This window comes from Temnothorax americanus, unplaced genomic scaffold (genome assembly GCF_048541705.1).
Source record: "Temnothorax americanus isolate GAGA-0224 unplaced genomic scaffold, ASM4854170v1 Scaffold27, whole genome shotgun sequence".
Taxonomy (NCBI): domain Eukaryota; kingdom Metazoa; phylum Arthropoda; class Insecta; order Hymenoptera; family Formicidae; genus Temnothorax; species Temnothorax americanus.
The window spans coordinates 749495-763404 of NW_027509411.1; the positions used below are offsets into that span (position 1 = coordinate 749495).

General features: G+C 39.4%; 2 protein-coding genes across 2 annotated transcripts; one reads left to right on the top strand and one right to left on the bottom strand.

The window, feature by feature from the left end:
* The first annotated feature begins 835 nt into the window (after positions 1 to 835).
* LOC143899482 (uncharacterized) lies at positions 836 to 12528 on the top strand. Its single transcript, XM_077409802.1, has 2 exons — positions 836 to 4717; positions 10434 to 12528. The coding sequence occupies exon 2, from the start codon at positions 10804 to 10806 to the stop codon at positions 11767 to 11769; it is 966 nt and encodes a 321-aa protein (XP_077265928.1). The 5' UTR covers positions 836 to 4717; positions 10434 to 10803; the 3' UTR covers positions 11770 to 12528.
* LOC143899481 (E3 SUMO-protein ligase ZBED1-like) lies at positions 4731 to 10445 on the bottom strand. Its single transcript, XM_077409801.1, has one exon. It carries the CDS (start codon positions 7629 to 7631, stop codon positions 6495 to 6497), a length of 1137 nt encoding a protein of 378 aa, XP_077265927.1. The 5' UTR covers positions 7632 to 10445; the 3' UTR covers positions 4731 to 6494.
* Positions 12529 to 13910: the final 1382 nt, after the last annotated feature.

The window sequence follows — 13910 nt, forward strand, 5'->3', positions numbered from 1 at the left end:
TAACATAGCGGACTCTCCGGTCGTAAAAAAAAAAGTTATTACCAGATGCTACTTGACGTAAAAATCGCACGGGCATTATCGCGAATGATATTAATGATAATGCGCCGCTAGATAATAAGCCGCACGGGAGACAATGACAAGCGAAATCGTTTCGTGGATTATTGCCGTGACATACTAGAAAAACAGCGCCCAGTGGTTTGTGACACGCGTATACGCCCGACTTGCGTATCGCGCTGAGATTCTAATTTGGTGTGTATATTACGTGCAAGTATATAGAATATTTAATACATGGAATACATCAATCAAATTTTTGCCGCTAATAATCTGACGTCATTTATTTTATTCATTTATATAAATGCAGAATGAAATAAAGATATCTTTAATCAAGTTATAAACTATGTATATTACGCGTTAACTGGATTAAATATGTTTCTTCATATTATTAAATATAGCATTTTAATTTTTGTTTCAGGTAAGTCATGATTGGATAAATCATGCACGTTATCTGTCTGTCAGTCTGCAATCTGTAAGTAACGCAAATGTAAGTAAGAAATTAAATTAGTTCGTGCATATTTTTGTGGAGTTATAACGCCGATAGCTTTTGAATCTCGATCTTCTTGGTATATCGCTTTACCGAGAACAGGAACGAGTTGGTTGATGACGACTGCGTGATCCGGTTACGTAGACTCTTGCCGATAGCAAGAGTCTCTAAGCGTCGCTGTAATATAAACAGTTCGTCGTTCACATACGCTCGTAAGTGTCTAAATGAAAACAAGTAGGTAGTGGCCATTCCTGAGCAGCGGCTCTCATTAGTATTTGTCCCTCCAGAGTGTGGTTAGCCTAGTAACATATTAATTTCCAACGCTAAGTATAGCACTAATTAAGCGTCGAATTAAGGCTGCGTTGTGACAAAGGCCAGCGCGAATTAATTTCGAGAATGAACTTGTGATATTAAATTTATGAATTTTTTTTGTTTTTATTCTTTAATTATTTCGTACGATGCATGCGCACACACATACACATTTATATACATAAATTTATATCATCATTGTGTAGATAAAAAATGCATATCCTATAATTTCCAATTTTTTTCTATTTGTTTTATTCTCATTTTCACATACTTTATTATCGTTTTATTGTCATTATGCATTTAATTTTCATAATATAAAAGCTAAAGTAAAACAACGGATCGAGAGAATTCGTTCGTTTTACATCGCGCAGAGACAGACCTTTTTATTTTTGACTCGTTTCCTCGCGACCTTCTTTCTCGCGCGCTCTGTCCTTCTCTAGTCACCGACGCGACTCTTTGTTTGCCGGAGGAATTCGCTGACGGCAGGTTTCGCTGAAATCGCGCGATTACGACGCGCACACCTCGAGATAAATCAGAGAGTAACGCTTACGACGAGAGGTAGTGAGATGAGGCAGAAACGTTGAACGCGTTCGTGCAATGTGATCATGCTCCGGCTGTCTCATTCAAAATTCTTCTCTTGTGATCTCGCATCCGTATAGATGTATCTGATGTCCTTAATCGATGGCAGAAAGTTTTAACAATGATATCCTTCCGATTGCCTGTTATATAAATATACTTAATTTTTTTGCATAATACTAGAATATCAAATATATGGAAAGATGATTGTAATTATAGATGATTGTAAGTAGTCGGAGATCGTTCTTTTCCAGCGATCTCAGATAATGTAGCTTATTTATAGACGAACACGTGTCACGTAAAAGTGTACATAAGTAACCTGGCAGTGATAAATATAGATCATTTGCCATGTTTTATCGAGCCGATGTTTTAAAGATGGCAATACCGAAAGATTATTCTTCGCAGGCACGTATAACGTAACGCAGGCTCGCTGACGTTCTCGGATGTGCGCGTTATGATCTGTCGTGCGCAATATGCGACGTTATGCATGCAAAATTGGAATTGTTTCCTGCGATTAAATTACATGAGGCGCCGTAACGACTTAACTCGTATAGTTTCTTAAACGTCACACATGACGCTCGCGTCGCAGCGACCTATCACGATTGTCCCCGCGTAACATAAATGATATTTCTTCGAGATAATTAATTCGAGATAGTTCGTATTTTAAGTTAAACGAACATGTAAAATAACTTTATGACATAAAATAAGTACAAAGCGTACATGTATAACATGTATTAGTCATACGCGGGGCTATAAAGATCACCATTTTTTATTTTTCTGATATGAAAACTGTGCTTTTTTCTTAATGCTAAGATAAGAATTAAAATATTATGTACATATGATAAATATACGTATAAATAATGATCTCTAATACAATACTAGATAATATCAAATTATTTCCGTTATTTAACATTTTACCTCGAAAATTCTCGCAAAATTTATATAGTCGACGTGAAATTTTCCAAATCGTGCGATTAAATCAGGGCTGGATGTTTTTGGAATTTAAGTGATCGAAGTGACGAATACATCATCAATTCGCGGTAATAATATCAGTCGTCAGATTGAAACATTGGCAAGGCGCAAGCGCCGTTGCACTTTCGCCTATTCAGAGGGTGAACGCTGACGAGATCCAGCTGTGAGAGATCAACACCTCTATCATCGTCATTTTCCTTCGATACCCAGTTTTTTTTTTACGCGGTTATGTGGCGTTACGGCCATTTCGACACATTTACTTATTGCTAGTCACTAGTCACTATTATGCATATATCAATTTTTTATGAACGACTTATACATATAACAATATCGTGCATTTTTTCTAGTGTTTTTTAGATGCTTTATCAATCGCTGAGATAGTGATTGGTCAAATTGTATACATTAGATGAATTAGAAGTTATTAAATTAGTTATGTTACACTTCCTTAAACAATTAAAGTTTAATTATTCAGATGCATTATTATTTAGACGAATTTTTTTACGTTATTCAACTTTAACGACAGTGAAAAATTTCGGTCAGATTGCTCGATCTATCGTTCACAGAATCACGATTGCGTTCGCGATGCAGAGTAGTTTGAGAGCGAGAGAACTCGGCGGGATGACAAACAAGGAGGGAAAACGGGTGGGAAAAATCGGCGAAAAGAAGGTAGAGAGTAGAGGGAAACCAGGACGAGTGAAAAGCGATCTCACAAATTAGCGAGAGACGGCATCGATCTCAACCCACCCCCACCGCCATCATTTCTTCTCTTATCCGCGACCTGTTTCTCCCTTCTTCATTTCCCCGCGACGTGCTTTTTTACGCATCGTGCGAGTAAAAGTGGGAAGCAGGGCAAAGAATATCTGGCATAAAAGAAGAGAGAAATTTGACCAGTATTCTCTCTCTGGTTCTCCGTCTCTTTCCTTTCGTTTGTTGTTTTCGACTGGATCTCGTTGGTTTCCCCCGATAGAAGGCTTTCTGCGAAAACACGCTCGATGGAGCGTACGCTAACCGGAAGTAACGCGGAGCTTGGTTCGCTATGAAAATTACATTTTTATCCCGCGGACATTTTATCCCGTAGGCGACCGAGGCAAAAATCCAAGCCGAACTTTTGATAACGCGCTGACATATTTTGGAGAGAGGGCTCGCCGTTGGACAGGACAGGAAGGAACGTGATCCAATCAGGGAGTTTTTGACGTTTCCATTGACTTTACTGTACGCAAACTCGTACACAGGTAAACGTTGCTGCGCCGCGTTGCTGCTGCTATTTCATCGCAACGCACGGCGCGATGTGGCACTTTATCATATATATAAATTACATGAAAAGCTGAAAACGAGTTACCGCATTTTCAATTCGCGACACAGAGATCAAGAGTTTCGAATTACTCGATCGCGCGTAATTGTCGAGTTTTATCAACACAAGTAGTCGTTCTCAATGTTACCTCGCGTAATTTCTGCCGAACGCTCATCTTTCCTGCGCTTTCTCAACGAAAAGAGACGTGCTCACCTCCCGTTCGCCACATTATTTTTTGAACTCGAGTCCGAAGGCGTGCATTTTTTTACTTGTCTTTATTACGGCCGCGAATCGGCTCGTATTTTTACAGTTGGCCTTCAGCCGTTCGCGGCTCGTATATCTGTAACGTAAACGTCGATAGCCGGAGCCGCGGCGGCGTCGTCATAAATGTTTACAATCGACCTTCGATCGTATACCTCCACGGCTCGTTTACTTCGCGGCCGCTGTTCGGCACGTACGCGCGACAGCGTCGCGCGAAACGCTTCGAGGAAGAAACTCAGCCGATGTGTGTAGTATGTAGTAACGGAGATAATCGTCGTTTTCGTCTCGATACAGACGACTCGGCGAGGACGCCGCTCTTTCCCTCTCTGTCTGTCTTTGTCTCTCTTTGTCTTTGTCTCTCTTTGTCTCTCTCTCTCTCTCTCTCTCTCTCTCTCTCTCTCTCTCTCTCTCTCTCGACCTTCTGTTGACCTTAAGGTCAACATAATTACGTCAGCGAAGAACAACGGTGTGCGTATTGAGGCACTTGCTGTGAATCTGCCCAAGATAAAAAGTTCTCGGGAACTTGAAGACGCTGGACTCAGATTGGAGCAGGAAGGCAAGGTCAACCCTAGGCTACTGATTCGCGAAGTGCTATGCACCATGTCGAGGGAGGAGATTAGGGAGGATCTTGTCACTCTCAACCTAAAGGACCACGATGCGCCTGAGATAAAAGTTGTGTACATCTTCCCCCGGAAAGATAATCGGCGCACGACCAACTGCGTGATTGAGGTCACTCCGGACATCCGCACTCATTTGCTTAAAGACCGGTACATATTTTTTAACTACTTTGCCTGCGAGATTACTGACTACGTAAGAGTCCTACAGTGTTTCAAATTAAGGCTGCGGCTATCCGGATAAAAATTATTCGAATATTCAGATAACGGATATAATGAATATTCGTTATCCGGATCATCCGATATCTGAATATTTAAATAATCTGCAACAAAATGTTCGAATATCTCGGATATCCGGATAATGCAGGTATCCGGATAATGCGGATATCCAAAAATAGCGTAGATATGCGGATATTCGGATAATATATGAACACTGTTCTTTCGTGAACACGTATTTATTGCACAATGTCAGATTTGTTTGCAATCTGACCGATGAGCATTTTATTCTTCTTAAAGGGGTATTCACATTTGAAGCGTCGAAAAATAGGCGTATTTCACAAATTTTTTGCGGGAGCCTAATGTATTGGCTACTTACAAGGATTTTACATGGATTATATCTACCTCCAAGGTGCTACTTTTGTTTTACCTACGTAATGAGGCCATGATTCCTTAATCTCTTGGAAATTAACAAAACTTTACCTCGTGGGGACAGATGAAGACGCATATCTTGTTTATGTTTTATCATAGTTTCACACAGTCATTTAATGTTTTGCGAAAATGACAATTGATCACATGTTTCACACACTGTTTTGCATATCAAGAGACACGGTAGTGTCTCGCGCCAAGTAAAGTTCGCGTTTCATACACGCAATGCGCTGACCCAAGCAGAACAGAAAGTCAGATGTTATCAAAATAACGACAATATTATTTATTTATTTAGTCGACCATACATGCTCCTTTTCAAGTCACAGCAAGTATTAGATAATGCACAAAAAAGAACAAGGTGTTCACACTGCAAGAAAAACAAAGACTATTATATATATAAAAAAGGAAAATAAAAATCTCTTTTATTTATTTACTTTTTTAGACAAACGAAGACTATCATATATATATATATAAGGAAAATAAAAATGTCTTTTATTTATTTACTCTTTTAGACAATTCTATTTCAGTAGGTTTCCCAGATTCTAAAGTTATTTAGCTGAAAAACAAAAAGGTTGCTATTCTAACATAAAAAAGCAAAAAAGAGTGACCGCAAAAACACGCCAAAAATTGCCTGTTTTTACCCTTGTCTTTTTTCATCCTTGAATTTAGACTTCTACTTAGTACTAAATGATAGTCTATAATGAGTCATGAATCCTCAGAAAGTTTCAGATTGGGCCGGGTTTGAAAAAAAAAGGCGAGGAAACTCACTCTAATCAAGCAGCCCAAAAGTGAGAGGGGACTCACTTTAATCACATTTATACTAACATATATTCGCGTATACCTGTAAATAATCACATAACAGCGAACAAATACGTTCTTTGAACCTATTATTATGTAAGTTTCCATTTCAACGTTTTAAACGTTTTAACAGCGAATACGCAACCAACTTTGACTCTCCATATTTTGAAAATAAAAAGCCGGCTTAATCTGAAACTTTCTGAGGATTTATGATTCATTATAGACTATCATTTAGTACCAAGTAGAAGTCTAAATTCAAGGGTGAAAAAAGAGGCGATTTTTGCGGTCACTCTTTCAGACAACAAAAATAATTAATTAATTAGAGTTAATTAGAGAAAATTACTGAAAAATAGATTAGTGTAACTCAACCAGACATTATAAATTAAATGATGAAAAACTGGACTATTTAGGATTACTTAGATCAAATAAGAGACCTATTTTGGTGCAGAAATATTAAATGAGATACATTCTCTGGTAACAAACAACTTCATTTCGCCGAGACAATGTTTCCTGCAGTAGAAAACACCCTTTCCGCTGTAGCAGATGAGACGGGAATGCACAAAAGCTGGCGGGCTATTTTAGCCACTGCTGGGAAGCATACTTCATGTGCCTTCCACCAAGCGCACAGATCAAGATTATGGTCAATCTGAGTTTCCGCGACGTATTTGGCAAAATCATCACCCTCATGATTTTCGTCCATTCCGAGGAGGAAATCCATGACCGTCAAGTCTTGACGCTGCTCGTTTCCATTAAGTGTGGCTAAATGTCTATGGTTTAAATTAGTGCGCCTTTGCACTTCTGTGTGTATAAATGAGCGTACACTTTCAGATGGTTCCGCTATCAACTTCTTATGTCGAGGATCGAGTAAAGTGGCCATTTGCATCGCTGTCACTTCATTGTTAACGTTGATATTTTCCATCTTGAATCGATCAGTGAGGTCTAAGGCCGCTCGAACTTTAAAAGTTCTTTGTAAAGAACTGTCATCGTCCTTTACCGGTAAATGGCGATTGATTAAATTGTAGATAATGGGACGCACTATACTTAATGTGATGGACTTTTCGGGGCATAAGATTGTGGTTGCTTGTTGGAATGGTTTTAGCAATACTGTAAGCTGCATAACTTTTACCCACTCTGCTTCGCATAGTTCTAACTTAGCAGCAATCGTCGACTTGAATACGGACCGGTCACTTAAAGCTGCCATAATGCCGGATCGCAAAGTTTGAAGTCTATCTAACATAAAGAATGTGGAATCCCAACGTGTCGGACATCTGTGCATCAGTCGCAATGTTGGCAATCCAAGACTTTTCAGCTTATTTTCTAAAGCGGTTGTTCTGCTATAAGAATGCCGGAATGCACTAACAATCTCTGCCCCTTTCTTTATCACAGACACACATTCTGGTGCTTCTAAAGCTGTATTGACAGACAATTGTATGGTGTGTGCTGCACATCGTACACTGAGCATACCGTCCGTATCGCCTAGTTCTTTAGCTGCTTTAACAATATTACTAGCATTGTCATGTACAAGTCCGGTAACTTTGTTAGTTAAATTCCATTCTTGCACAACCTCGCGAATTGCTTTCTGCAAATTTTCAGCAGTGTGGCTCTCAGTCATTTCTCTCGTCATCAAATTGATGGTGTGTGGGATCCAGTTGTCATCAAGGTAGTGTGCTGATAATGTTATATAACTGTCATTTGCCTTAGACGTTCACGCATCTGTTGTAATGGCTACAGCGTCGACTTTATTTAATGTGGTGCGCACCCGTTGACCCGTTCCGCTGCCTCGTTGTACAAAGTGCGCATTTGGTTATCAATCGTCCTTCTTGAAGGTACTTTGTAACCTGAAACACTGATAGCCATGAACTGAATAAAACCTTCATTCTCTACAATCGATGTTGGGAGCATGTCGATCGCAATCATTTTGCAAATAGCCATGGTGATATCCTCTGCACGTCTAGAATTCACAAGTTTTTTCGTTGAAATAATATTTTGAGATGTAGTGAAGCGCCTTTTCTTGCTGTTAGGTTCTGACTGCTCACATTCTTGGTCTAGGCCATTAGAACTCGAGTCAGAATCGCTCATGGTTTGCTGGAAACCAGTAAAGTTTTGAAATTTTTATATTCTAAATTTATAGTAATAACTTTTTATCTAAATTGTGAATTGATCTGAAATTTGGTCCCGAACTTTCAAAAAGAGAATACAAAATATTAGATATATACACGGAGAGAATTTTCTCTTAAAATTTACCCTGAAATCATGGTAGTTGTGGGACAACATGTACCACCAAGAATTTTATGCGAGCTATTCTGATTAATATCTACCATAATAAAAAATATTAATATTTATTACATTAAAAGATAAATTATGTTTGATTAATTTTACTAAAATATATTTAGAAAATTTCAATAATTTTTCAAAATTTACCAATCTGCTTGGTAATTTTTATCACGTTGTTTGTAAAATGTCTTGTATATTTTAAAAATTCCTTGGTTGCCAAGTTGTCCCAAGTTTGTAGTGAATTAGTAAAATATAACAAAAAATTCTCTCTGTGTACAGATATTAAATTTTATCATCTTCATAGCATTTTGACAAACTTTCCAGAACATCCTTAAGGAATATACTGTTTTAACATTGAAAAGGGAAACATAAGAAAACGTCGAATAGTATCGAAAATACGGCAGCGTTAAAAATAAAAAACTTACCTGTGAATACGTGACGATGAAGCTCCGAGCACTACTTTGTGTTTCGTATTATAATGGTTCCACAGACATGTCGTGGAACCTTTATGAGACAGTTTTGACTCACAGTACCTGCATACCGCCTCGCTATTGTCGGCTGATTGCATGAAATGCTCCCACAATTTACTTTTCCCCATCGCTGAAAGATTCAGATGTTCTAGCTTTTGCTGCGTACTCAGTTTCTATCCAGAATACCGATTGAAATAGTATTAACTAGATTTCAAACCTTTGTATGGCTGTTACTGGTCTCCTTACAACAAGTGCTTGCTAATGGTCGTACGCCTATGCTGCCTATACGACACTGCTATACTAGACACTAGACGCTCGACCGAGGAGAAATCAACAAATACGTAGCACAAATGAATACGTAAGTCGAGAAGTGTTATGTTGACATAATAAAATTTGAAGTTTAGCATGATAGCCGCATATAGTAGAAATAAGGTTTTCAGTATTCTACTTGTAGAGAAATGTACCCAAACAGACCACATTTGTCTCCGCAAAGCATAAAGTTTTCTTCCTGTTTTCCACCAACTCAAAGTATGCATATCTGCGTGCGCATTATTTTAATATCAGAAATATTCGGATAATATGTATGTATATTCAAAATATCAGAATAATACGGATAGCGTGTTATTCGGATAATACGAATAACCAGTTATCCGAATAACCGAATAGTTATTATCCAAATATTCAGCTATTCGAATAATTTTTATTTTAAGGAGGTTCTACAGGTACTCTCTAGTCAGTCGAGAGATGAAGAGAAAATCTTCAAATTCATCAATTCTAAGTATTCATAAAATATTTTCATGAATTTTGATGATGTTAGAGCTTATATCATACCCACATTAGTCAAAGCGAGGAATAATTAAAAATATCGTGTAAGTGCTCCTTTGACTCCGGTTTCTTATACATGCGAGAAAATGTGGTAACGTCACGAACTTGAGTTTCGCTGTTCTGCTCATATGAGCGTGGTCCTTTTCAAGTCAGTGACTGCGTTTACTTTCATAAATTTACAATGACTCCACCAAGTCCGACCAATTCATGGAGAAATAATAAGGATAGAGTCTTGCGTGGTGTCAAAAGAGGAAAATTCGCTAAAAAAGAAAGTTGTTCTTCGAATGAAAAATGCCCAAAAATCATTGACAGATAAAAGGTTATGTGAGGTGCAGTCGCTGCGACGTTGTTAAATCTCCCTTGTTATTCGAAGCACGCTACGTGAACTGTGATATGGCCTGTTTCAATAGCCAATATCACAAAATTTTACACGATAACCCTTGTTTTTCTCAATATTTCTGAAAAGCTTAGATTAAGATCTATAAGAGCTCCGTTTTTTGAATCTTTGGTAGGCCGCCTTCATATAATTAATATCTCGTTTCCTGTCTCCGGGAACCCTTTTGCCATAAGAGCTCATGTTAAAACTGTGATTTCAAAATTCATTTTTGCAAATTTTTACACGATAACCGATGCTAAAATTTTTTGAGCATTTTTCTCGCATCTCACTTTATACGTCCATGAAGTTTTTTTCCAATTTTTAGATACATCTATTATCTGTAGAACCTCCTTAACTGGTTATCCGAATATCCGGATATCACGAATATTCAAATTTTAATCGCACCACTATTTCAAATGCCTTGCTTTTGGACATTTCGCGAAACATTGTCGTTTCACGACTATATGCGGTCACTGTGCAGGCGGTCACGAAACTAGGAATTGCACTTTAAGAAGCGGGGCACCGGAGTGCGGGAATTGCAAGCGATGGTTGCCTCAAGCAGGACGACACCATTCAGCCCTTGACAACAAGAACTGTCCCATCTTACGCAGACGTATGTTGGAAAGGATTAGCAGCATTAATTATGGATAACGAGCCTACGAATCATCTACGTCTCTGTCATGTCAACTGCCAATCTCTGCTTGCACATCTTGACGAATTCCGATCCTTTTTCGTTGGTTCGGGATATCATATCATCTGCATATCTGAATCCTGGCTAAAACCGCATGTACCTGACCATATGGTCTCTCTATATGGATATCATCTCTTGAGATGCGACCGTGTCGGTAGAAATGGCGGGGGGGGTGGCAGTATACGTGTCGAACTCTTTCCAGTCCTCGACCTTGCGCCAATCCGGGAACATCAGCTGTGAAGGTCCTGAACAACTAATCTTTGAGATTTCTGTCAGGAACTGTTCCAAGATACTACTAGCTGTTGTTTACAGACCACCACACTGCGGATTTTCGGATTTCTTTTACGTCTTTTCTGATTTGTCGGTTAATTACAAGCACTCCATCATTTTCGGGGATTTTAATGCCGATCTTTGTTTCTCGACCTTTGACTCGGAACATATTCGATCATTTGTACGCGCATCTAACTTTTTTCTTGTGCCCTACACCACTACGCATCATACCCGTACTGCGTCCACTCTGCTTGACCTGTGCCTTATAGATGAGTTTAATAAACTTGTCGATTACGTGCAGCGCGGGGTCTGCTTTCTATCCGCTCACGATCTTATCGCCATCACATACGATGTCAGGATAGAACGGATCCCTGAGCGCACCATCCGAGGTTGGGATTTTCGAGCTTTTAATCTGGAAAATTTTCTCGACGAACTTGCGTCTCTGAACTGGTCTGAGCTTTACTCTGCAGCTAGTGTCGACGCAAAAGTTGATATCTTCAACAATCTTCTTTTGACTTGCTACGACCAGCACGCTCCCTACCGGGTCATGCGACCCAAGCACCTGCCAGCACCTTGGCTCACGGAGGATATTAAATCCCGGATGAGGGAGAGGGATAGAGCCAGAAGAGTCTGGATGAGGAGTAGAACGGACGCCAACTACCTCACCTTTAGACGCCTGAGAAACTTGGTGCAGGTCGAGGTACGGAGAGCTAAGTCGGAGTTCTTCCATAGGGAAGTCCAGGATTTGAATGAGCCTAATGAGATCTGGCGAAAACTTAGAAAATACGGCCTTCTTAAATCCAAAGCATTACTAACATCACAGGCCAGCATAACCTGCGCCTGCAGAGAGCTTTGAACAGATGTGTCCGCTTCATCTTCAACCTTAAGCGCGACGAACACATCACTCTGTATCTTGTCAGATTGGGCTGGCTCAAGAACGATCTTAGGCGGTCATATTTGGTGGGAAGTCTGACATTCTCTGTACTCAAGAAGGAAAAGCCGCAAGTTATCTACAGCAATTTTACTTTTAGGCACGAAAACATGCAGCGGAATACTAGATCTCCGACCGATGTCCTTAACCTTCCGCTCTGCCGTACTGAATTCTTTAATCGATCTTTTTGTTTCTCTGCTGCCGAGCTGTGGAATTTTCTCCCTTCCGACATTCGTAACGCGACGTGTATCGGCTCTTTCAAGGCGAAATTATATAAATTCTTGTTCTCATCTTTAGGTGTATGAGATTTCTGTCGGTAGACCTGAGCGTATCTTGAAATTATTGTGTAAATTATCTTTTGCCCTACGGCTCTTGTAAATCATTTTTTATAGCTATGGCTATTTCTTTTCAGTTGTAAACGCTAAGTTACTGTGGTAATACGTCCTATTTAGTATCTGTATTTTCTTTATTACTCTTATATTTTTCATTTGTAGTTACTTTTTTTATATATGAATGCACGAATGTTTTATATTGTATTCGACACTCTTTTTGTAATTTAGTTTCGACGCTTTAGGGGACGTAGTCCCAGAGCGTCTAATAAATGATGATTCTGATTCTGATTCTCTCTCTCTCTCTCTCTCTCTCTCTCTCTCTCTCTCTCTCTCTCTCTTCCTCTCTCTCTCTCTCTCTCCCCCTCTCCCACTCCCTCTCCCACTCCCACTCCCTCTCTCTCTCTCCCTCTCCCTCTCCCACTCCCTCTCCCTCTCCCTCTCTCTCTCTCTCTCTTTCTCTCTCTCTCCTGAGAGATTGCGCGCCTCGAGATTCAACGAAAACCGATGCGATGTCATTTCTTATCTCGGGAGATCATCTTACGTTAACGGAGATTGCATTACGTCGTTGTCGACACATACGACCGTTCGCTGTTCATAAATATGTTGAATATGATTTTTGGTGCTCGTACCGTTGGTTCGACAACGGAGTTAGACAATTGCACATGGACATGCATCAGTTCGCCTGTTCCGAAAGTGATGTGATTCCGGGAAAATTTGAAGTACTACAAGCTTTTTTTTTATCAAACGCGAATAAAAACTGCCGCTATTCGACGATTTTGAAAACTAAACTAGACGCTGACTCGTAAATATGTTGAATGAGGGATAAAAATACAGAATATCAAGAGAAACAGGACCGTTGATGTACAATTCATTTAGAAGCTGGATTTTGGCAGACTAATAATATTTCTGTGTATTTTCAAGTACACAAATGTTGTCCAACCTAGTAAACTAGACATACCACTCACGAATTGAGGGAGGTTCCAGGTTCGAACCCTGGATGAGCTGATATTTTTTGTTAAGTTCTTGACAATAGTTAAAATAGGATGCTTATATTAGCATCAAAATTAAATCGATCATCGATTTAAGTAGGAGGAATTTTATTAAAATTAATAATCACGCTCGTCTAAATATAAAAATAAAGGAAAAAAGGCCGGTAATCGAGCAGTTATTAGGTGTTAAATCATGTAATTAATTAATGTATACAAAAGGAATTTTATTGTTCCAATAGAAGCTGTGTTTTAAAAACCGATAAAAAATCGGCGCACAGTTTACTGAGTTTAGAAAAAGCATACAAAATTCCATAGTACCTATTATTATTAGTCTACCAAGATCCAGCTCGGACTGTAAATGGCATTTTCTTCTAAATTAAAAATATAGAAGTTTGTTGCTCGAGCGAAATTCGAATTGTCGCAATGCCGGGATAAATAGGAGGGAATGGTCAACGGCGTAGGTGGCATCGTTTGCCGCGGAAGATCGCCTTCATGGCGCCGCGTTAGACTTTTAATTAAAAGCCTCGTTCTCTTTCCGCCGCCTCGGTATTATCGTCGTCGCGTTCCTGCGTCCATCTACCAATTTTACTTCTCATTTACGGAGTGTGCTCATGGACAGCGCTCGTAATCGCGAGTAATATCCGCATCGCAATTACTCGCCCGTCACCTCAGCGTCTCGCGTCCCGCGGTACATCTCGTTGTCTAATTATCCATCGACAAATAATCAGCACCCTGTCAATCGTTG